The following is a 25,083-nucleotide window of genomic DNA, read 5'->3' as shown; positions in this document are numbered from 1 at the left end:
GACTCAACATCTTGTCCAGAATTTGTTGAGTTGTACGACGTTGTCGGGCTGTTGTATCCTGGAGGGGACAAGTCAAGAAGATTATTGTTGGACCGGTAAAGATTTGCTGCAATGGGCTTGAATCTCCTTAAAGAGAGCGAGATATCCGCGCCTCAGCCTGAAGATATTTTATTTCTTCATTTTATTTTTTAATTGTAATTGTACTTTCAGTTGTATTTTAACCAACAATTTTAAGGAGATTCAATGGCTACAATTGAAAAATCCACGGATATCAAAGTGGGAGATCTTCACAAGCCATTTCGGTTCAACGGTACTCATTTCAAGAGATGGAAGGGTAAAGTACTTTTCTACTTAAGTCTTCTCAATGTTTCTTATGTATTAACTGAGAAGCATCCAAATAAAGTAGACAACTCTTTCATAAATGATGAAGAACTTATTTCTCTTCAAGAAAAAATTGAAAAGTACGATGAAGATTCATACAAGTGTCAGTATTATCTTCTTAATTGTCTATCGGATAATTTTTATGATTATTATGATAGAACTTACTCTACTGCAAAGAAAATTTGGAAAGCTTTGCAGAGTAAATATGATACCGAGGAAGCTGGAGCGAAAAAATATGCTGCTAGTAGATTTTTTTTCGTTTCCAAATGGTGGACAACAAATCAATGGTAGACCAAGCTCAAGATTTTATAATGATCATTGCAGAGCTTAGGTCCGAGGATATCAAAATTGGAGATAACCTTATTGTTTGTGGCATAATAGATAAACTTCCACCTTCATGGAAGGAATTTCAAAAAACTATGTGCCATAAACAAAAGGAAACTTCACTTGAGACGTTGATTATGCGAATCCGCATGGAAGAAGAGGCAAGGGGCCAAGATGCACTTTTGCAAACGGAAGAAAGCACCTTACAACTTGTCACAAACAAGGTAAATTTAATTACTTCAAATAATGTTACTCCAAATGCTAACAAAAATACCTCTATGAAATATTTAATTGGGACAAAAACTTATGGCTTGTTTTATAAAAAAATATCCTGCTGTACTTGAAGACTTTTCTGATATGCAGGTTGGAACACTTTATCTGGTGATTCCTGTTCTACCACTAGTTATATTTTTACTTTGGGAGGTGGTGCTATTTGTTGGAAATCAAAAAAGCAAACTATTATTGCTAACTTTACCATGGAGGCTGAACTAATTGCTTTAACTTCAGCTAGTGAAGAAGCAAATTGGTTGAGATATTTACTATGTCAAATACCTTATTTTGAAAAACCAATTCCTCTTATTTTAATTCATTGATAGCACCGCTGCAATTGATAGAGTTCAAAACTGTTATTACAACGGTAAATCCAGACCTATAAGGAGAAAACACAGTACTGTGAGATCATATTTGACAAGTGGTACCATTAACGTTGATTATGTCAAATCTTGTGATAATCTTGTAGATCCACTAACCAAGGCCTTGGCAAGAGAAAGGGTCTAGAGCACATCGAGGGGGATGGGATTGAAGTCCATAAATTCACGAGTCATATATGAGGAAACTCAAACTGGGGACTAGAGATCCTATAACCAGGTTCAGTGGGAAAAACAAATCATATGATGACTTCTTGTGAAAAAAATGCACTATTATATTTATTCCCTCCCTATGGTGTGAGTGCATTATTCTGTAACGATTTGTGGAGGTTGAGTTTATAAACTCTTAATGAAATGTTATAGCTCGTATGAGTGGGGTGTTAATGTTACAGAAGCACCCTTGACAGATTTCACCTATGTGAGTGTGGAAGTAGGCCGCTTCCTATGAGAATTGGGCTCGTTCTCAAAAGCACTCATGAAAACCGGGATAGCACAAGGCCGTAATGTGCTGGCTGTTAAAGCTCATGTCATCACCTTGATTATTATGTGTAAGTAGTGATTCTTTATTTCCCTTAAACAGTCATAATTCAAGTCTGAGACCACTACGACTCTGGAGTAAAGATTATTGTTTTACTAAGTCGAGGTTCAATATAGAGCACACCTTCACTCTGCATAATAGTCTCCTTTCAGCTGGTAAACTCTCTTATTTAATATTAAAATGAATTGGGGATTGATGGTTCTTATACGCATTTTAATATTAAGAAAATTTCATATTAAAATGCCTCTGTTACCATTTCGTTGGTGGCAGAAGAATGACCATTTTGTTTTCATTTGAAACTCATTTGGCCAGGACTATCTCATTTCATATTAATGTGTCCATAATGTTGCTGAATCACCTGTACGTTAGAGGCCACTAGAGTCAAGAAAGTGACAATTACTTTCTTTGTAACCTCCTACACATTAATCACCAATATTCATCCTCTTTAGTCTTGTAACTTATGTAACCTCTAAATCATAGTTTTCGATTATCTACCTACTTTACTACCCCATTCATATCCTATTCAATTCAAGGATGATTTTCTTAGCTATAACTAGTTAGTCATCCTTACTTTGTGGGTGTAGAGAAAAATATAGAGTGCATGAAGGTGAGTTAACAAAGAGAATTTTATTTAGTTAAAGGAAGGTGTTCTTTTTGGTGGAGCTTTGGACTCAACATCTTGTCCAGAATTTGTTGAGTTGTACGACGTTGTCGGGCTGTTGTATCCTGGAGGGGACAAGTCAAGAAGATTATTGCTGGACCGGTAAAGATTTGCTGCAATGGGCTTGAATCTCCTTAAAGAGAGCGAGATATCCGCGCTTCAGCCTGAAGATATTTTATTTCTTCATTTTATTTTTTAATTGTAATTGTACTTTCAGTTGTATTTTCACCAACATAAGCTTATGTTATTTCTTATAAAGTTAGTATTTACTTTCATCTCTCATTGCGATGTGAGATTCGCCTTCATCGAGCTGAAAAGCGCATGTTGTGTTATTTCTTATAAAACTATTTACTTTCATCTCTAATTGGTGTCATGTACACTTTTTCTTTAGAAGATTGTCATTCCTTTTCTTTAACCGCCCGCATCAATCCGTCCTCCGCCAAGTGTGATAACTAGTGAATTGTGAAAGTTGATCTCAAGTTTAATTGCCAACAGCTATCGCTGATAAATTGATCATGGAGTTGAAAGTACATTCCATTTATTTAATTCTAACTCAAGATTATGCGTTTATATCTACATATTGCGTCTTAATCTTTATTATGATTGTTGATTTAATATCTTACATATCTGGTAATCAAAATCTGAAGATACTTAATCAATACATAATGCACATGTGTCGTGAATATTTTATAAGATTTTGTAAGTAATTAAATTAAAATCCCAGCAATAATCGTTGGCAAATGTGATATGAATATTTTATGACATTTGTTAGCTGTCTAGTTTGTTTATTATATTATAACAAAAAAAAAAAAATTTAATGATGCTCCAAACACATATATTTAAAGGTCATCTTCTGTGTACAAAAGAACCTAAACTCAACTTCTTTACCATTATATATCTTTATTGTTTCAAAGTATTTTAATTCAAAGTTCTCATTTGTGTAAGTGGACTTGCCACAACTTTTTTTTTACTCGAAACTCTATTATATATATAATTTACAAATGCTTTTTTAATCATGGTAACTTATAAATTTCAACTATGTTCAGCTCCAAGTTCTGCAGTTAAGTTTCAGATGGCTGAAGCAACGCTAAAAGCAGAAAAAGGGGTAATCTTTAATATTTTATGCCTAGATATATTAGAGAGAATTTAATTAAGTTATATCTACTTACTAATTTAATTTTTTACACTATACGGTCACTAATTTAAAGGATATCTACAAGTATAATTTTTTTTGAACAAAGCCACGGAAAAGTCAAATCATTTATGTTTAATCGACTATATATGCAAAAGGAATAATTCTAACATTTTTAATATGTGAGATCGATTTATAATCTTGAAAATAAGATAAGTTACCAGTTAAAACAGATAAAGATGATCTGATAGTGTAAACATTTCATAGACAATGTATATAACTTAAATGATGGTAGGTGGTTATAATGTGTTATTTTTATTGTGTTTAATTAGAATATGCAAAATTCTGCATACGTTACTATTATAATTGTTTATCCTATATCTCAAATATTGGTATATGACTGTAAAAAAAGATTGAACTTTTCACCAGGTTGTTATTGCTGAGGAATTTGGCCATGTCACAGTGCACACTTTAAATCGTCCTAACCAGTTAAATGCCATCTCTACAAAAGAGGTATCTTTACAAATAGATAGAAGGGGATCAAATATGATTATTCAAGTCAAGAATTATTTGAAATGGCTTTTTTTCAATTAACAAAAACACCATTTCAATTTCCTTTGTACAATAGGCATTGCTGCTAGGACAAATATTCGAGAAAGTTGAGAAAGATGACAATGCAAAACTTGTTATCATAAAGGCAAGTAATTTTTTTTTCATCCAGTATCCGTTTTGGGATTCGATTACTTTGAATTCGTGCCGAAAAATTCTAATTTAGGGTAAAGGTGTGAGGACCCCACCGCCTGGGTCGCCCAGGACCGGTGAGTAGACTACAGGTGTAACCCATGCATGTTGTAGCCCCCTCCCATGCTTGACATGGCTTGACATACTGGGGTATTGTCTCTGTAGGGGTGCAAGCCAATTCGATTTCACTCTGCAGAGTATCGAACCCGCGACCTCCTACTCCTTTACATTCCCCTGAGGGAATCGCCTCTTACCAATTGAGCTGCAGCTCAATTGGTGAGAGGTGTCTCCTTTGGGAGAACAAAAGGGGAGAGGTCACGGGTTCGATACCAGCCGCTGCAGCGTATATCGAATCGTCTGTGTCTCTTGCTCATACAATACCTGAGTATGTCATGTTATGTCAAGTCATGTTCATGGGGTCCAGATACCCAGGGGGTTCACAGTTGCATGCATGGGTTACACCTGCTGTGGGTCCTCACAAAAAAGGCGCCTTGTGTTTACTGATGTTATATATATACATATGTACTCATTTTTTTTGTGAGGACCCCACCGCCTGGGTCGCCCAGGACCTCAGGGAATGTAAAGGAGTAGGAGGTCGCGGGTTCGATACTCTGCAGAGTGAAATCGAATTGGCTTGCACCCCTACAGAGACAATACCCCAGTATGTCAAGCCATGTCAAGCATGGGAGGGGGCTACAGCATGCATGGGTTACACCTGTAGTCTACTCACCGGTCCTGGGCGACCCAGGCGGTGGGGTCCTCACAAAAGGGCTCCCTACAAAAAACAACTCAATTTTCAAGGCTCAACCCGAAATCTCAGGGTGAGATATTTTCCACCCATCATGCAGCCTTTCCTTTTGGGATCCGATTAACCCGAACTCACACCAGAAAGTCCTATTGAGGGTAAAGGGCTCTCTACTAAAGGTAGTCCAACAACACCTCACCAAAGGCTACTCTATTTTAGGTGTTCGAAAACGAGACCTCGAATTAAAGATGAGATACTTACCACCCGCCATAGCCTTTCGCTTTGGAATTCGATTAATCTGGATTTGTACAGTCCCACTTTAGGGATACAGGGCTACCTATATGCCAAACACGACTCTATTCCCGATGCTCGAACCCAATACCTCAAATTAAGGAGTAAGGGATAATTACCATCCACAACCTTTGCGGTGACAAATATTTTCTTTTTTCTCTAAATCATGTACGCTTATTACCCTATATTCCCAAATTTACTATTTCTTGAAGTTGGGTTTTCTCTTTAATGCAAAATAGGGAGCTGGCCGAGCTTTTTCTGCTGGTGGGGATTTGAGAATGTTCTATGATGGCCGAAAGACAAGTAACTATTTTTATTTTATTTGTTTTCTTTTTGGGGGCAGAAATAATTAATTTTATGTTTCAAAACTATTCAATGATCACCAAAATGTGACATTTGCTACTTCTATTTCTTAGGGGATCCTTGCGTAGAAGTTGCCTACAGAGTGTATTGGCTTTGCTACCACATTCATACATATAAGAAACCACAGGTACATGTTGTCTGATACTCCTCTGCAGGTCATAATATTTACATCATGTAACTGACTGTATCCACTATAACAGTAAAGTCATAAAAATACTTTTTATCATATTAAAGTAGTTGAACTTTGTTCATTAAATTATTATTATTTATGTCTGGATGTTACCTAATTTGACGACAAATCTTATTTATAATGGTGACTTTACTGTTATTGTGGTGCGTAACAATTTTTATGAGTTTTCTTATACCGTGTAAGTAGGGTCTACATTACATTCCCTTGAGGTTATGCTCTTTCTCAGACCCTGCGTGAACAGGAAATGTTTTGTGGACTAGTCTTCCCCCTCTTACTGTTATGGTGCGTAAAATTCGATTAATTTAGTGTGAGAATAAATTGATTTATAATTTACTGTTACAATGGATAATCTTTATATACTCAACAAATAATTTTATGACTTTACTGTCTTAATTTTCCCTTTACTAAATGTTGATATACTTGACAGGTTGCTCTTGTTCATGGTATGTGTATGGGTGGAGGTACTTCCTTAATGGTGCCAATGAGGTTCTCTGTTGTCACTGAAAAATCTGTTAGTATATCTATCCACTATTTTCAAATCTGATTTTAATCTGATCAGTTGTAAGAGGAGAGTGGAGACATGCATATATATCATATCTAACTTTTTATTTTGTTGGTATTAGTTTTTTTCAACTCCAGAAACAAGACTAGGATTTCATCCAGATTGTGGCTTGTCTTATATGCTTTCTAGACTTCCTGGTCGACTTGGTAAGCCTTCAAATGTAGCAGTTGAATAAATAGATATTGTAATCTCATGGCTAAGTTGAAAATCCTATAAATTCTTTTTCTTCTAGGGAGAAAATCCAAATGTACTCGTTTACTATATGAACTATCTTAATCTTAGTCTTTGTTATACTTTTGAAATAGTTCATATTCTTATCTCTCTCAAATCGTGCGTGATGTATTTAATTGCCCTTATGTTTATTGGAGCTTCAGTATGGACAAGGTGAATTCGACGTGTCAAAATACGTTAGGCAGATGTACAAATTCACCCATCTATTTTGACTATAATCTAAAATTGCCGCAGTTATACTTCAATTTTGCGAATGTCCATTAAGGTGAAAGGCAAATATGAAACGATTTGCTAACGGTTGTATTTATTTACTTTTGACTTTAACGGAGCCTCAGTGTAGACCAGGTAGATTCCAAATGTCAAAATACTTTTAGAAAAGTTCAAATTTACCCCTCTACTTTGACTATAGTTTAAAATTACCCCTAGTTATACTTCGATTTTGGAATGTCCGCTACGGTGATAGGTATATACGGGACGATTTGTTAACAACAAAATATGATTGACCCTAAAGTTATATAGAGATATTTGTATAGTAGAGAAGTATTTTCGACCTTCTTCCCTTTCTTCTATGATGAACTCCGAGGCACTGATTGATATATTTCAATTGACATAACGTATGACTGTATGTATAGGAGAATACTTGGGCTTAACTGGGGCAAAGCTGAAGGGTAAAGAAGTGGTTGCTGCTGAACTTGCCACACATTTTGTTCCTTCTGATGTTAGTCCAAGCTTTCATATTTCACTGTCTTTTCCTTTTTCTTGCTTCACCAAAGATCCTTCTAGTTGCACAAAATGACTAAAATAGCGATACTATGAGGAGCTTATCACTTGTTCATGTAGCAGCTTATCATAGATGATGCAATAACTTATCATATGATGATTCAACAATTTTATCGCATTTTCTTTTATCATTTTAATCTTGATAAGATTAATTATATCATCCTTATCTTGATAAGATTAGTTGTCATCCTTATCTTTATTAGATTTTAAGTCTCACATCGGTTGGTGATCCTTACGACCTTACTTGTTAGATTTTGTAAGATAAAGGTCTTTAACCCTTAATGTACAACATCTTAATTTGAGTTATAAACCTTTTATATAAAGCTAGTGTTGTGCGTTAGTTAGGTTGGTTGTTTTAAGAGTGTGTTTTCTCTTAAGAAGTAAGTGAGTTATTCTTGGAAATAGCTAAGGTGACCTCTTTTCGGCTATCGTATCATAGTAGAGTTTCTAACCTCCACAGTATGGCACATCCTACTGTTACAGAGTCATGCTATTACTCTATTTTTCAGATATCATATCAAATCAGATATCATATCAGATTTGATATGAAGAGTTATCTGTTATTGTAGGTCAACTTAATCTTATAATCTAAAAATTATTTAGACGATCCCTAAAGAAAACATGATATCTATATGTATTTGTTAATAATGTGTATGTATTTTCTTTTTTTATTTATGTTAGAAATTGCTTTACTTGGAGAAGAGCTTGTTGAGCTTAACCACTGGTGAAGAGACAGCAATCAAATCAGTCATTGAAGAATTCTCAACAGATATTCAGATAGATGAAAGAAGCATCTTGAACAAGTAACACATTTTCATTAATAAATTAATGCAATCTATATCTTTTTTCTTCTTCTTCGTTTTTCGGATATAACTGAGATATGCCCTATAAATTAATTTAGGCTTCCTATAATCAATGAGTGTTTTTCCAAGGATTCCATGGAGGAGATAATGAAATCACTTGTAAGAGAATTCTTCAGCCTTACCAAAATATGTTTTTGAGTTCTGTAAATTATGATGACCAAAAGATTTAAGTGATTTATATTGAGAGTAAAATAATTTTCGTACTATAATTCCATAGTGACCTCATTAATTGAGATGCTTATCTCATTTTCAGGAAGTTGAGGCAAGGAAAGTAGGAAGTGATTGGATTATAGCAGTGCTTGAAGGGCTAAAAGAATCATCCCCAACAGGATTGAAAATAACACTAAAATCGGTAATTCTTCAGTATTGTAGTTTAACCTATGATAGTAAATTAATTATTGATCGATGCTAATCACTGATTTTTTATTTTTTTTGGAAATTATCCTATAAATAACCTAATTGTGTAGATGTCTTTTACATCATTAGTACATCGAATTTAAACTAGATGACCTAATATGGTACACTATTATCCGCGCATAACTAGTATGTGACCATAACAATCACTTAGTTTGGATTTTTGTTGTTACATATCACTATATTTAAAAAGAATCGTTCGTATACTTACTTGCATTGAACATATTAAACACACATTAATCTTAAGTATGATTAGATTTTTTTCTATGATGTATCGATCTTTTGTTTGTATTGTAATTATCGGACTTCAACTACCAAAAATGATAAATATCAAATATTTCAGATTCGAGAAGGAAGAAAACAAACGTTGTCTGAATGCCTCAAACGAGAATTTAGACTTACAACGAACATCTTAAGAACAATCATATCTGGTGATATCTATGAGGTAAGTATTGTAGTATAATGTTAAAGCTATATTTCTAAAAATAACTTTTCCTTTTTGAATGTAAGTCGAGTTTTTTCTTCTTATTGTTTACAAGGGTATACGTGCTGTTTTAATTGACAAGGATAACCCTCCAAAGGTATGTCTCTTCCTTTCATTATTCTTTTTAAAAGAGATCTTAATATGTTTAGCCAACGGTTAATTTTTTATCTGTTAACCATAATCGTTGTAACCAATAGGATATACTCAATATATAACAAATATATATATATATATATATATATATAACGTATACACATTAGTTATACACAGATTATATAGTAATTATACTAGCTAAACTTTGTTTAAAAAAAAAAAATGTTGTGTGGTGTAAAATCTCCTTTTTAAAACTATTTGATATTCGAAACTTATGGCCTAATTAATTTAAATTCGCATCATGTACGATCTACTATAAGAGGAAGCACTTCATAGGAGTTTCTCCATTATCAGGGCTCGAACTCGAGTTGATCTGTCCCTTTATGCATGTCGACATGTGGGAGCAAGTGAAGAGATAGCTAGTTTTGGTACCACAATTTAAGCAATAGGCACAATGGTCAAATATTTGCAAGTTTAGGCCGAAGTTGTAAAAATTCACGTCTGAAGTTTGGCTTGCCAAGGACAAATTTCCGACATCCGTGCTTGAAAAGTTTGGGTTACCAAGGCCAAACCTCAAACATGTATATCTGATGCTTTAGACATATATGTTCGAAATAGAAAATAGTTTAGGCACAATGCTCAAATATTTGCAAGTTTAGGCCGAATAGTTTCGAAATAGAAAATATTTACAAGCTTTTCCAACAACATCCACTTGATTTAAATGCAATTTCATATTCGTAATTCAAAACTCACTTCTTCAGATCAGTAACACTGGTAATGTTAACGTTGAAACTTGAAACCCTTAACTGATTATGGATGAAAGTTTTTAAAAAGTGATTGTGCCTTAAATGATGTTGTGCAAATAGGCTTCCTGTGCATATTTTCCTACACATGTGCCCAGATATAATCTCTCCATCCCAATTTTAAATATGTGTTTATGACTAATGAAACAGTCTAAGAAATAGAAAAAGAAAAAAATGACAATAATATGCTAACGGGAGATAAATTATCCACACAACAAATTGATAAGTATATGTAATACATGTCTTTTACATATACTTCATCAACTGTCAGTGGTACCCTCCAACTCTTGAGAAGGTAAAAGATGAGCAACTCAACTTAATTTTCAAGCCATTTGAAGAATATTTGGAGCTCCAAATTCCAGATAATGAAGAGTTCAGGTTTGGTTCATTCACACTTTTTTTTTGGCTTCAAAATAATGCTCCTCTATACCTTGCATTATGTGACATGTAATAATTCATCTAATATGATCAACAGGTGGGATGGAAAATATGAAAATTCGATATATTTTCAGATTAACCGAGAGAAGAATCAAAAGGGATCTCAATCAATTGGTATGGGAACTGGCCGTATACGATCTACCCTATGAGATCATATCTAGATTCAAAATTTAAACTTGATGAATTCGATCTTTAAAGTTGTTAAGATTGAATTCATTAACTTTGTTTTATTACATGGTCAAACCAACTTCTATATTTAATCATATAAATGTCGGTCTACGATGTATAGGAGTTGACATCTGATACTGCTTCAAAGGGTTTTCTTTATTTAAATGTGTGTAAATAATATTTTTCCAAGAAACAAATTGTGTGTGTATATACCATAGCTTCCACATGATAAAAGTTTGTAACTGTGACAAGGAAAGTGAAAAATGCGTTGTTGTGGATCTTCCTTTTAGAACAATTCATTATACTCATTTAAGTTTAGAGAGATAGGAACATTACTACTATATAGAAAGTTGGGTGTGGGCACTTTTTCGTCGTCCGTTTGTAGCACTTTTTTGTTGTCCGTTTGTGGGCCCAAAAAAAATTGTGGGCCCACATATTTTAAACAACTACTAATATTTTAAAACAACTACTAATATTTAAAAAAAAAAATTGTGGCCCGCATATTTTAAACAACTACTAATATTTTAAAAAAATAAATTGTGGGCCCCATATTAAACACCAACCAGTAATAAAAAAAAAAGTGGAACCCACCACATCCAAACTCACGGGAAAAAAAAAGTGGATCCCATATTAACAAAATCAAGCAATATTAAAAAAAAAAAAAGTGAATCTCATATTAAAAAAACAAACAATGTTAAAAAAAAGTGCTTAGAAAATCAAACAATTAAATCAATAATGATGGATTCATTGCCACATGCGTATCAACCCATTAGAGGGAGCAAATGATATTATTGTACAACAACATACTTAAAATACAAAAATGCTTAGAAAATCAAACAATTAAATCAATAATGATGGATTTATTGCCACATGCGTATCAACCCATTAGAGGGAGCAAATGATATTATTGTACAACAACATACTTAAAATACTTATATATATATATATCCGTTTTCCAATTTTTGAAAAAAAAAATTGTGGGCCCATATAGCCTGATAGATTCATTGTCACATGCGTATCAACCTATTAGAGAGAGCAAATAGAATTAGTGTACAGCAACATACTTAAAATACAAAAGTGCTTAGAAAATCAAACAATTAAATCAATAATGATGGATTTATTGTCACATGCGTATCAACCCATTAGTGGGAGCAAATGAAATTATTGTACAGCAACATACTTAAAATACTTTAAAAAAAAGTGTGGTCCCCATAAAAAACACCAACCAATTAAGCATTTAAAAAAAAAAGTGTGGTCCCCATATTAAACACCAACCAATATTAAAAAATAAAAAAAAACACCAACCAATATTTTTTTTTCTTACAAAAGAAGTAAATAAAGTGGAACCCACCATCTCCAAACTCACGGGAAAAAAAAAAGGTGGACTCCATATTAACAAAATCAAGCAACATAAAAAATAAAAATAAAAAGTGAATCCCATATTAAAAAAACAAATAATGTCAAAAAAAGAGTGTAGACTTGGTATTCGTAGCAAACACTAATATAATAAAGTTTTAGATACGGAGCCCAAACTACAATGTTATATTAATCGTGTTTTGAACATAGTATCCCATATTGACAAAATCAAGCAATATAAAAAAAAAAAAAAGTGAATCCCATATTAAAAAAATAAACAATGTCAAAAAAAAAGTGCAGACTTTGTATTCATAGCAAACACTAATATAATAAAGTTTTAGATACGGAGCACGAACTATAATGTTATATTAATCGTGTTTTGAACATAGTATATATATATATATATATATATATATATATATTATATGCATAAAAATAGTGCAAACTAATAATGTCCAAAAGGGTGGGCCCCATACTAAACAACACCAAACAATATATATAAAAATAAAAAAAACTATATAAAGCATAGGTTTAGACCTATGCTTCGTCGTTCGTTGTCCCTTTAAAAAAAAAAGGGGGGGGGGGGGGGGGGGGCATACTAAATAACACCGAGCAATAAAAAAAAAGGAAGAAAAAAAATGGAACTCACCATCTCCAAACTCATGGGAAAAAAAAAAAGTGGACCCCATATTATCAAAATCAAGCAATATAAAAAAATAAAAAATAAAAAAGTGAACCCCATATTAAAAAAAATATAATGTTTAAAAAAAAAAGGGCAGACTTTATATTCGTAGCAAACACTAATATAATAACGTTTTAGATACAGAGCACAAACTACAATGTTATAGTAATCGTGTTTTGAACATAGTATATGTATATATATTATATGCATAAAAATAGTACAAACTAATAATGTTAAAAAAAAAATAAGTGCACCCCATAAAGGGTGGACCCTATACTAAACGACATCAAGCAATAAAAATAAAATAAAATAAAAAGTGGATCCCACCATCTCCAAACTCACGGTAAAAAAAAAGTGGACCCCATATTAACAAAATCAAGTAATATAAAAAAAAAAGTGAACCCCATATTAAAAAAAAATGCAGACTTTGTATTCGTAGTAAACACTAATATAATAAATTTTTAGATACGGAGTACAAACTACAATGTTATATTAATCGTGCTTTGAACATAGTATATATATGCATAAAAATAGTGCAAATTAATAATGTCCAAAAAAAAAAAAAAGTGCACCCCCTATTAAAAAATCAAACAATATTCATGTAATTTCCAATGTATCTCATTAAGTCAATAATGATGAATTCATTACCTCGTGCGTGTCAATCCATGAAATTGCTTTTCTTCAAAAGGTTAAGTAGTCAAACCATACAATTTTTTTTTATATTAGCTTGAGATCTAATCTAGATATTAAACTGTTGTATTTGTTATTCCGCTATGTCATTTATTTGTTATGCTTACTAAAATAAATATACTTAAAATATTTATATTTTAAAATAAGATAGAATTTAATTACTTTTTTATTTTTATTCTGACTCTAATAAATGTGAAAAGAAATTAATGTCGTAAAAAAAAATATATCAAATGCAGATCAAATAATGAATAAGGTAAATTAGTCAAATTCTAATTCTAATCGACGTTTTCTTAAAAAACCATGCAAAAGACAACATGACAAGTAAAATGAGCTAAACCGAGAATATTTACTAAAAATTAAAAAATAGTATTTCTTCGTTTAAATAAAAAATCAATTTCTACTTTGTTTCGTTTTAAACATGTAAAATTAATTTAATAATTTGAATTAGAATTGTCCAAATCAAAATTTGATTAAAAAATAATAAGTATTTTACACCTTTAAATTAATCGAATTAAAATTGAAAGTATCAACAGATGCTTAAATATTGCTATTATTTTATCTCAAAGAGAAGAAAATAGTTTCCTTTTAAACAAGTCTTCTCTTTTAAAAAATATTAATAAATTTGCCGATTTTGTGTTCATAGCAAACATTAATATAATAAAATTTTAGATACGGAGCACAAACTATAATGTTATATTAATCGTGTTTTGAACATAATATATACTTTATATATATATATATATATATATATATATATATATATATATTATCACTATTCAAAAACAACTACATACACATAAATGCACTATAATCTAAAGTGTGCACACGGGCATAAGCCGTCTATTAAATATAGAAACGGCGTAGGAGGTAGAGGATGCTATTTGCTATATACCCCTGCTGTCAAATATTAGCAAAAATATTGTTTTTCTTTTTGGGTACATTGAATTTTTTTTTGAGCTTATTGCTTTGAAGGAAAGGAAATAGGAGGAAAGACAACAACTATTAACAGAGTTATTATTAATCTATAAATATGCACATGAAGCCAGACCATGTCAACAAACAATATTGAAAACGGAAAAGAACAAGGGAAACAAATTAAGGATCATATAACTAATTTCAGCTTGTTTGAAGTTGATAAATAATTGTTGACTTGGTATTGCATTTAGGTATATGCTATGTTAAAATACAAATAATAATGATAAGATGAAAAAATCAAATGAAACTTATTTGGCTTAGAGGCGAGTAGAAAAGATTTTTACAAAATAGTTAGAATTTTCTCCACGAGCAAACAGAATAGTAACTTCACTATCCTTGAGAAATGATTAAGCCACACGATAAGTAGCATCCAAAAACGAAAATATAACTCTAAAACATGCACCTCCAAATGTGAGTTGCCCTTAAACTTTTTCATAACCTTCCTTAAATATATAGAGCGATGATCAAAATTTAATAAACATTTGATGGAAACAAAAAAACGCTAGTACTAACTTTTACAAACTTAAAGGACCAAAGTTGTCAATGGATATATTCAAGGGACTATTTAGACCTAGTATTTGATGACCATTCTTGTAATTTTCTCATACTATACCAAAATATCTCAAAATATATTTTCACTCTATCTTTTTAACGTCCCTTTAGGTTGGATTTTCCCTTCGATTTGGTTTTCCAGTGTTTCTTGAAAACCTTATCAAACTTAACACTCCCATAAACCCTATCTAAAACCCTAGCATAAAAAATGGCTTTGTTCCTTCCTTGACCCTGGAGATGTAGCAAAATGAACAGTCTTTTTCTACTGAGAAAGTCTTAGTCTTCACTAACCTCAAAAAGGGTCATCGTAATTGTCATTTCCTACCAGTAAAAATGAGCACTAGAAATACAAGAAATGTTCTATCAAATCGTAGAAAACTGCACAAAATATACTAAAAGTATCAGAAACTAAGACTCAAAAAATTGTAACAGGCACCAAATAGACTAAAAATAGCAAAAATTGCAAAAAAAAGACCTCTGAATATAAGTTTCGATTTTTTTTTTTCACAATTCCCGTTAAATCTAGGGATAATTAGACTCAATATCAATTGGGGTACCAATACTATCAAATTTAGCCCATATTTGAGTTTCTTGCCCACAGTAACCCATCTTCCGGTTAAACAAAAACTATTTTTCAAAAAATGACTCATTCCCCTCTTCCTCCCCCTCTCTCCACTACCTCCTTTTTTTTTTGGAGTTCGCCACTGCCTCCTTTTTCTTTTTCTTTTTTTTTTTTTAATTTTTTTTATTATTTTTTGGAGTTCGCCACTGCCTCCTTTTTTAATTTTTTTTATTATTATTTTTTAATTTTTTTAGTTTTTTAGTTTTTTTTTTTTAAATTTCTCATCTCCCTCTGTCACGCCGGATCTTTAATTTTTTAAAAAAAATTTGTTTTTTTTTATTTCCCCTCTCCCTCTGTCACGTCAGATCTTTAATGTTTGAACAGTTGGTTATGGTGGTGGTGTTGGAGTTCGCCGGAGAACGGAACTCCGGCGATGACTGTATATGGATGTATATGAGTGTATAATATTGGATGTCGGTGTATACGTCGGAGAACGGAACTCCGGCGATGACTATATATGGGCGTATAATATTGTATATGGGTGTATATGGATATATGGGTTATAATATTGTATATAGGTGTATTATATTGTATAATATTGTATATGAGTGTATATGGATGTATATGGATATATGAGTTATAATATTGTATATGGGTGTATAATATTGTATACGGGTTTATATGGGTGTATATGGATATAAGGGTTATAATATTGTATATGGGTGTATAATATTTGTATATGGTGTGTATATGGGTGTACAATATTTGTATATAGGTGTGTATGAATGTATATGGGTATATGGATTATAATTTTTGTATAATATTGTATATGAGTATATGAATTATAATGTTGTATAATATTGTATATGAATGTATATGGGTATATGAATTATAATACTCTATTAAAAAAAATTAAAAAAATAATAATAATTTTTTTTAAAAAGGAGGCAGTGGCGAACTCCAACAAAAAAAAATTAAAAAAAAAACGAAAAAGAAGGAGGCAGTGGAGAGAGAGGGGAGTTTTGGATTAGAGCTTTGCAATGTAAGTTTTGAATAATTTTTTTGCAATGTAATTGACCCAATTGTATATTTATGAAATTTCCCCTTAAATCTAACGACCAAAATTTATTAAATATCTAACGGAAATACCAATACTAATTTTTGACAAATTTAAAAGACCAGAATTACTCAAAAATATACTGAAGGGACTACTTAGGACTTATTATTTGAGGACCATTCTTGTAATATTTCTCATCCTATACCAAAATATCTTTGAGAAAATGATCCTTAAGGTATAGGGGAAAAGACCAAATATGAGACTTTTTGTCATCTAACAAGGACCATATTGACCAAGTAGAATCAAAACAAAGCGACCCCAATACATTAAGGACCATTTTGATCATTTTCTCAAATATCTTTTCCCCTATCTTTTTAAAGTCCCCTTTAGGTTAGAATTTTTTCTTGATTTGGTTTTCAGTTTGTTTCTTGAAAACCTTATCCCTCTATTTCTCTCCTTCCTTCCTTCCTTCCCTTAAACCCTATCTTAAACCCTAGCACCAACAAAAATGGCTTTATTCCTTCCAAGTCCTTTAAGATACAGCAAAATGAACAGTCTTTTTCTACTAAGAAAATCTTCATCTTCACTAACTTCAAAAAGGGTCACTATAAATGCAATTTCCCATATCTTTAGTGACAAATTCAGTCCAAGAAATGCCCTTCAAGGTTCCCAAATTCACAGTTTTAGTACTTCTTTAACAATATCAGCACCACAGAAAAATTGGGTTGATGGTAAATTTGGGTATAATGTAAGGGGTTTTGCTGCAACTGCAACTGCAATGGTGGAAATTGAAGAGGAGTGTGATGAAGGACTTGAGATTTCAAAACTTGGTATTTCTGAAGAAATTGTTTCAGCTTTGAAACAAAGGGGAATTACTAGTCTTTTTCCAATTCAGGTGAAAAAAAAAAGACAGTATTTTTAGCTCTTAATTTTGTTATATTTGTGTGTATTCATTGATGGTATTCAAGATTTTTGATAGAAAGAGTAATTTAGACTAGTCTTTTTTCCAATTGTGTTTTATGCTGTTATAATTTCTATCTACTAGAAAAAGACAGTATTTTTAGTTATAATTTCTGTGTGGAAAAAAAAAAGACAGTATTTTTAGCTTCTTACTTTGCTATATTTGTGTGTATTTGTTGATGGTATTCAAGGTTTTTGATAGAAAGAGTAATTTAGGTGTTGTTTGGTATGCTGGACAGGTATAAATAGTCGTGGGATAAATTTTTTAGTAATGCCTTATTCCTTGTTTGGTTAGTAATCGTGGGATTAGTTATACCTGCCTGATGGTGTAACAATAGTACTAGGATTAGTTATTAGTTATCCTGGGATAAAACAATGAAAATGACAAAGATACCCTTGTGGTCCTCAAATTCACTCCCAGAAATGCCCTTACGGTTTCCCAAAATTCACAGTTTACCACTTCTTTAACAATAGCAGCACCACAAAAGAATTGGGTTGATGGTAAATTTGGGTATAATGTAAGGGGTTTTGCTGCAACTGCAATGGTGGAGTTAGAAGAGGAGTGTGATGAAGGGAAGAAATTGTTTCAGCTTTGAAACAAAGGGGAATTACTAGTCTTTTTCCAATTCAGGTGTTTTAAATAAACTGTTATAATTTCTATTTTTTTTTTTAAAAAAAGAGAGTATTTTTATTCCTAATTTTACTATATTTGTGTGTTAATTTGTGATATTCAAGATTTTTGATAGATATAGTAATTTAGACTTATAGGAGATTCTCTGTACAAGGGTCATTTCCATCTGAAAAAAAGACAGTATTTTTAAGACTTTATTTTGCTGGTATTCAAGATTTTTGATAGAGAGAGTAATTTAGACTAGTTTGTTTCCAATTCAGGTGTTTTAAACTGTTGTAATTTTTGTGTGAAAAAAATGGTATTTTTAGCTTCTATTTTTGCTACTATATTTGTGTGTTAATTGATGGTATTCAAGATTTTTGGTAGAGTAAGTTAGACTAGTCTTTTTCCAATTCAGGTGTTTTAAACTGTTATAGTTTGTGTCTGTTAAGAAAAGATAGTATTTTTGGCTCCTAATTTTGCTATATTTTTGTGTATTTGTTGATGGTATTCAAGATTTTTGATAGAAAGAGTAATTTAGACTAGTCTTTTTCCAATTCAGGTGTTTTAAACTGTTATAGTTTGTGTCTGTTAAGAAAAGATAGTATTTTTGGCTCCTAATTTTGCTATATTTTTGTGTATTTGTTGATGGTATTCAAGATTTTTGATAGAAAGAGTAATTTAGACTAGTCTTTTTCCAATTCAGGTGTTTTAAACTGTTATAGTTTGTGTCTGTTAAGAAAAGATAGTATTTTTGGCTCCTAATTTTGCTATATTTTTGTGTATTTGTTGATGGTATTCAAGATTTTTGATAGAAAGAGTAATTTAGACTAGTCTTTTTCCAATTCAGGTGTTTTAAACTGTTATAGTTTGTGTCTGTTAAGAAAAGATAGTATTTTTGGCTCCTAATTTTGCTATATTTTTGTGTATTTGTTGATGGTATTCAAGATTTTTGATAGAAAGAGTAATTTAGACTAGTCTTTTTCCAATTCAGGTGTTTTAAACTGTTATAATTTGTGTCTGTTAAGAAAAGATAATATTTTTGGCTCCTATTTTTGCTAAATTTGTGTATTAAATGATGGTATTCAAGGTTTTTGATAGACATGGTAATTTAGACTTATAGGTCGCACATGGGTCATTTCCATCTGAGAAAAAGAAAAGCAGTTTAACTCTTATTTTATGTACATTTGTGTATTTATTATTGATGGTGTTAAAATATTTTTGAGAGAAAAAGAGTAATTTGGACTAATAGGAGTCATTTATCTGGGAAAAGGAAAACAGCATTTATAGCTCCTATTTTTCTTATTTATGTGTTTATTGATTGTATCAAATAGTATATTTTTATATAGAAAGGAGTAATTTTAGAATTATAGAGGGTTTTCTGCACATAAGTGGTATGCAGAGGCGAATCCAGGATTTCAAGAGGATGAGTTCACCTTGGTTTTTTTTTTTTTTGGGGGAAAAAGACGGAAAAGTGCATTTAGTAGGTTCAATCCCACAAAGGGATTAAACCCAAAACTTAACCAGTGCTCCACTCAGTCTAGGTTAACCATGTGTTCCTTCAGTTAATATTAGATATATTTTAAGCATTATATACATAATATACCGAGTTTAATCGGGTGACCATGTGTTCACGTGACCCATTTTTAATGGGTAGATTCACCCCTGGTGGTATGTGGTTGTTCAGTTCATCGCATTTGTACAGTTTGCACTAAAATTCGTAAAAAAGAATCTGTCCAGGATTTTCTATAAATTTCGGATTTTTGATGGATTCTTTTCTCTGGGTTGTGTCAGAAAGCTGTTTTGGAACCAGCAATGCAGGGGTCCGACATGATTGGCCGAGCTAGAACTGGAACCGGAAAGACACTAGCTTTTGGCATTCCTATCATGGATAAGATCATACACTTCAACAGAAAAAATGGGTTTGTTCACTCTCTTTTCTTTGTGGGGTTTATTTAATATTCCCTCTGTCTCAAATTATTTGTCGTGTTTCTCTTTTACACGGAAACATTAATTAGGAGGGTTTTTCTTTAACTATTTTACCCTTACTTATGTCTTAAGTTATAATCTCTCTTCATTGTATGTTTATAGTCTTCAAGAACAATTATTACTAATGGTAAAATGGGAGAAAATAATCAACTTTGTCTTGAACTTTTAAATTGACAAATAATTTGGGACAACTGTTTTCAGAAATCGTGACAGATAATTTGAGACGGAGGGTGTATAATAGTTAGATATGGTAGCAGCATAAAATAGTATGTCGTCTTAAGCTTATCAGAGAGTTATTGATGACTCTCTATTTGATTCTGCTTATTTGTCGATAATGTTAAATTCATTTCAATTGACCTTTGTTTGGTTATTTTAAACCATGCAGACGGGGAAGAAATCCTTTAGCATTGATCTTGGCTCCCACCAGAGAACTTGCAAAGCAGGTGGATAAAGAATTTTATGAGTCTGCTCCTGTATTGGATACGCTATGTGTTTATGGTGGGGTCCCCATTCAACGCCAAATGAGTACTCTTCAAAGGGGAGCAGACATTGTTGTCGGGACACCTGGTCGAATCATTGATTTGCTGAAGAGAGGGTCTTTGAATTTGTCGGATATCCAGTTTGTTGTTCTAGATGAAGCTGATCAGATGCTTAATGTGGGCTTCGCAGAGGATGTTGAAACAATTCTAGAAAATGTTAGGCAGAAACATCAGACAATGATGTTTTCAGCCACTATGCCAAGTTGGATATTGAAACTTACCAAGAAGTTCTTAAAGAAGCCAGTTCACGTTGATCTTGTGAGGCCACTATTCTCACTATTTGGACAGGAACTTACTGTCGTATTTTTGTTGAGTATACCCTAGAGGTTTTCTATGCTCAATAATTATTTGTAAACGTGTGTGCAGGTGGGAGACTCTGACCAGAAGCTAGCTGATGGCATTTCCTTGTATTCAATTGCTTGTGACATGCGTCAGAAACCAGCAGTTCTTGGACCCTTAATATCGGTATGAATCTATAGCCTAATATAGCTTGTTTGGCCAAGTTTCCGGGAAGCATTGAGGTATTTGGCCAAGCTTTTAGAGAAAAACAAGTGCTTTCGAGTAGTAGCAGAAACTGCTTTTCAGAAGCTAAAAAAAGTAGTTTTCCCCCGAAGCACTTTTTGGTTTTTGGAACCTAAGCCAAACCCAAATTACTGCTATAATATTGGCGCAAGTGTTTTTCATATTGATTAGCCAAACACAAACTGCTACTCTCCAAAAGTACTTTTCAAAGGAGTAAAGTGATTTCTTGTTCTTTTTCCGAAAAAATTCAAGGCTGAGCATATATTGATTCTTCAGGAGCATGCAAAAGGAGGCAAGTGTATTGTTTTTACTCAAACAAAGCGTGATGCTGATAGGTTAGCGAGTGCAATGCAAAAAACTTTGAGATGTGAAGCTTTGCATGGAGATATCACACAAAGCCAGAGGGAGAGAACTCTGTCTGGTTTCCGACAAGGTCAATTCAATGTATTGGTGGCCACCGATGTTGCTGCTCGAGGACTTGATGTGCCTAATGTTGATCTGGTTGGTCTTTCATGCTTTTATTTGCATAATTATTTAACAATGTTCCAAGTATTTCTTATTCCTCGTCTTCCCTTCTGTTTCCACTTTCTGAAAAGAAACTGAGGGAAGATAAGCCTATAAATTTGTATTAGGTACTAAGAAAGAGTTATCGCTACACACGTTACCTGAGGTAGAAGTTACTATAACATAGACTTACATGCTTATGGAATCTCAGTAAGTATAGGACTCAAAACTTCCAATGAAATTATGATAAACATATAAGCAGTGCCACGTAGATACTTATGAATTTTAGGATCATCTGGACGGCATTGTATCTTGAGCGAAATTTCACACCATGTACAGAGTATACAGCCAAAAAAGCATTTTTGAACACCCTTTCAGAAACAAACAAACCCTTTTCAAGAATATAAGTAAATATTTTATCAATAAGAGAAATGTGCACCAAGAGCACTACAATGGATAGCTGCATGTCTAGTGAGCTCTAAAGGCCTGTTCAGGGAAGGAAGCAGTTCCTAGTCATCCGTTCTTAATCGGGTGATTATTCAATGACTAGAAGAAAAAAATCTTTTATGCAGCTATCCAAAAAAGAGAGAAGAAACATGTTCATGCTTGAAGTTTTTAGAGTCTTCTTTAATTGCAGTTTGCTTTTTGTCTTTTGCTATCTGAAGTTAAAGCAGAGATTTTGGTGCTCAGGTGATACATTATGAACTTCCGAACAATTCAGAGATCTTTGTTCATCGATCTGGTCGAACTGGACGTGCTGGGAAGAAAGGAAGTGCCATTCTCATGCATTCCTCAAAGCAGCATAGGGATTTAAAAGGTATCGAACATGATGCCGGCTGCAGATTCACTGAGGTAAGGATGCTTATACCTTAAAGTTCTACTTCTTCAAATCCTCATTTGGATTTGTTGATATTTTCACTTATGGAGATAGGGAAGATACAATAGATGCATGTTGCTATACTTGTGTTCTGGTAATCACATAATGTTTTGTTTCTAGCCGCAGACCCTTAGGAGGTCGTTTGGTTTGAGGTATAAGCCAAGTTAATCTTGGTATATAAATCAGTATTACTTCATACCATGTTTGGTTTCCGGTATTAAAATCCGTAGTCCACCTTCTATCCCTATAAAATAATACGTAAATTCCCGTATAACTTATACGCATATTACTTATACCATGTTTGGTTTCCAGTATTAAAATAAGCATAAGTTGTGACACTCTTTGGTGTTTCTAATTTTCTTGAATTGCTGAAGTCAAACATGAGCCTGTTGGAGTATCTTGAACTGAAACTCATTGGGTTTTGGGCTGAAATATTTTGCAGTTCTTCAATACTTCTAATAGTACTTGATGGTTCATCTCCTAAACTCGAATCTTAGATAAGGAAAATTTGCTAGCCGGTGGTGATTGGACTTTTCTCCTTTATCATGCTGACAGTTTTTCCCTGTTCATTCTTGTCATGCTATTATTATCTCATCGAATTATCTTCTCTGCATGTACTTGCTGAAAAAAGCTTCCAACAATTAAAGTAGAGGCTGGAGCAGCAGCAGACATGTATAGTGAGATGGCCAAAAGTGGCGACCGCCTTGGCTCCTATGGAGCAGGCACCATGCGTAGTCGATCTAGTGATTTTGGTGGAGGTCGTTCCAGTGGCTATGGAAATAAGAGCAGCAGGTTTGGTGGAGAAGGCAGTGCATCTTCTGGTCGAACAGGTGGATACGGTGGAACTGGTTCAGGAAGATCAAGGGGTGGATACGGTGGAACTGGTTCAGGAGGATCAAGGGGTGGATACGGTGGATCTAGCTCGGGCCGCTCAGGAAAGTTTGGTGGTTCAGCAGGCTCAAAACGTTTGGGTGGTTTTCGTAATTTTGGTGATTTCAGAAGCTCCAAAAGTTCAAATCGGTCAAATAATTTTGCAGAAGAATTTGGTTCAGGCCGATCTAGAAGATTTGGTGACTCGGATTATGACCAAAATAACCGTTCAAGCCGTTTTGATGGCTACGGAGATGGCAAGCATAGTGATGAATGGTGATCAGAGTCAGGGGAGGAACCATTTCTAACTCTGTTGCAAGGCAAGTTTCATTCTCCATTACATATAGATACTTTAGCCACTGAACACAAAATGTTGAAAAGAAGATTAAAAAAGCTAAGTCTCTAGGATGTTATGCTCGTAGTGGGCGGTCTATCATGCACATATTGGAGGGACCGTCCTTCATAGAATAGTTTTGTGGGAACTGGGAAACATGCTTTCAAAAGGACATAAAAGTAAAGATACTGCACTCAACTCACATTGGTTGATGTATGCTATTAGGGCCATAGACATATGCATGTGATTGTTTTGAATACTATGCTGCATTTCGTTGTACTTTGGACCGGAAAAATTTGGGGGGGGGGGGGGGGGGGGGGGGGAAGGGGGGGAGAGATGGATATTAAGCCTCTCTATAATGTCATTTGTTCCAATATTCTTTTTGGATGCTATAGCGGAAAATGATGCTATAGAGAACATATAACATAATATGAAAGATCAGTTCAACGAAAAACATGGCTGTTACAGTGAAATGTTATAGGGGATGATTATTATAGGGAGGTCTGATTGTATATTTCTTGTCTGATATGTAATACCAGCAGCAAATAATGATTTAATAATATCATACTGCCTCCATCTTGGGAGGCTCCTAAGGTTTTAACCCGTTCTCATGTAATGCCTTTGGTTGGTTCAGGAGGGTGTGGGCCTCTCAATGGATAGTGCAGATGAACTCCGATATGTGAAGTATATGCGTTGATTACCAGGTGCTGTAGCCGGAGTAGTTGCAGGTGATGATGCTACAAGTCATTGCAGTTTAAAATAACACTTCAACTTCACTTGGTCTCAGAAGGCACCTACATGCTATATGCAATCTATAGTTACCAAGTTCTTACCATTGCTGGCATTATGTTTCTTCGCTTTATGTTTATAAGTAATTTTTTTGAGCTCAAGCTTGAAATGAATACTTGTTTGTGAGAGCTCATATTGGTACTTGCTAGTTACCTAGTGATTGTAATGTTCCGATTTCAGTATAAATTTTGTACAAGCCTAGACGTTGTCACATTTATTCATTTTATGTGGATGTACTGAATTATTTTATCAACAGGAGAAAAAGGGCTTACAGTGGAAAGTATATTTAGTTATTACAGTGGAAAGTGTATTTAGTTATTCTTTTGCACTTAGAAATTGTGTTTCTTGTGAACTATTGTAGACTTT

The 25,083-nt window shown here is 33.2% G+C and overlaps 2 protein-coding genes across 2 annotated transcripts; both read left to right on the top strand.

Annotated features, from left to right (window-relative positions):
* Positions 1 to 243: 243 nt before the first annotated feature.
* Positions 244 to 11,714, top strand: LOC132637938 (3-hydroxyisobutyryl-CoA hydrolase-like protein 5). Its single transcript, XM_060354950.1, has 17 exons — positions 244 to 484; positions 1,069 to 1,215; positions 3,598 to 3,656; positions 4,113 to 4,196; positions 4,312 to 4,380; positions 5,700 to 5,763; positions 5,877 to 5,950; positions 6,441 to 6,524; positions 6,637 to 6,721; positions 7,439 to 7,524; positions 8,268 to 8,389; positions 8,488 to 8,548; positions 8,703 to 8,801; positions 9,207 to 9,308; positions 9,403 to 9,444; positions 10,515 to 10,621; positions 10,719 to 11,714. Exons 1-17 carry the CDS (start codon positions 244 to 246, stop codon positions 10,828 to 10,830), a joined length of 1,638 nt encoding a protein of 545 aa, XP_060210933.1. The 3' UTR covers positions 10,831 to 11,714.
* Positions 11,715 to 17,120: 5,406 nt separating this feature from the next.
* Positions 17,121 to 25,015, top strand: LOC132636703 (DEAD-box ATP-dependent RNA helicase 53, mitochondrial-like). The gene is made up of 8 exons (XM_060353702.1): positions 17,121 to 17,618; positions 20,088 to 20,215; positions 20,668 to 21,079; positions 21,188 to 21,286; positions 21,620 to 21,844; positions 22,538 to 22,699; positions 23,356 to 23,914; positions 24,563 to 25,015. Exons 1-7 carry the CDS (start codon positions 17,232 to 17,234, stop codon positions 23,872 to 23,874), a joined length of 1,932 nt encoding a protein of 643 aa, XP_060209685.1. The 5' UTR covers positions 17,121 to 17,231; the 3' UTR covers positions 23,875 to 23,914; positions 24,563 to 25,015.
* Positions 25,016 to 25,083: the final 68 nt, after the last annotated feature.

The sequence above is a fragment of the Lycium barbarum genome, chromosome 4 (assembly GCF_019175385.1).
Source record: "Lycium barbarum isolate Lr01 chromosome 4, ASM1917538v2, whole genome shotgun sequence".
Taxonomy (NCBI): Eukaryota; Viridiplantae; Streptophyta; class Magnoliopsida; order Solanales; family Solanaceae; genus Lycium; species Lycium barbarum.
This window is presented reverse-complemented; position numbering and strand designations above follow the sequence as displayed.

Bases quoted from the DNA above. Each gene is read 5' to 3' on its own strand.
- LOC132637938 (XM_060354950.1), top strand. From the start codon at position 244: ATGGCTACAATTGAAAAATCCACGGATATCAAAGTGGGAGATCTTCAC. The intron at 6,722-7,438 runs GTAAGCCTTCAA...CTGTATGTATAG, and splicing joins TAGACTTCCTGGTCGACTTG to GAGAATACTTGGGCTTAACT. The intron at 8,802-9,206 runs GTAATTCTTCAG...CAAATATTTCAG, and splicing joins TGAAAATAACACTAAAATCG to ATTCGAGAAGGAAGAAAACA.
- LOC132636703 (XM_060353702.1), top strand. From the start codon at position 17,232: ATGGCTTTATTCCTTCCAAGTCCTTTAAGATACAGCAAAATGAACAGT. The intron at 17,619-20,087 runs GTGAAAAAAAAA...GGGTTGTGTCAG, and splicing joins CTAGTCTTTTTCCAATTCAG to AAAGCTGTTTTGGAACCAGC. The intron at 20,216-20,667 runs GTTTGTTCACTC...TAAACCATGCAG, and splicing joins CACTTCAACAGAAAAAATGG to ACGGGGAAGAAATCCTTTAG.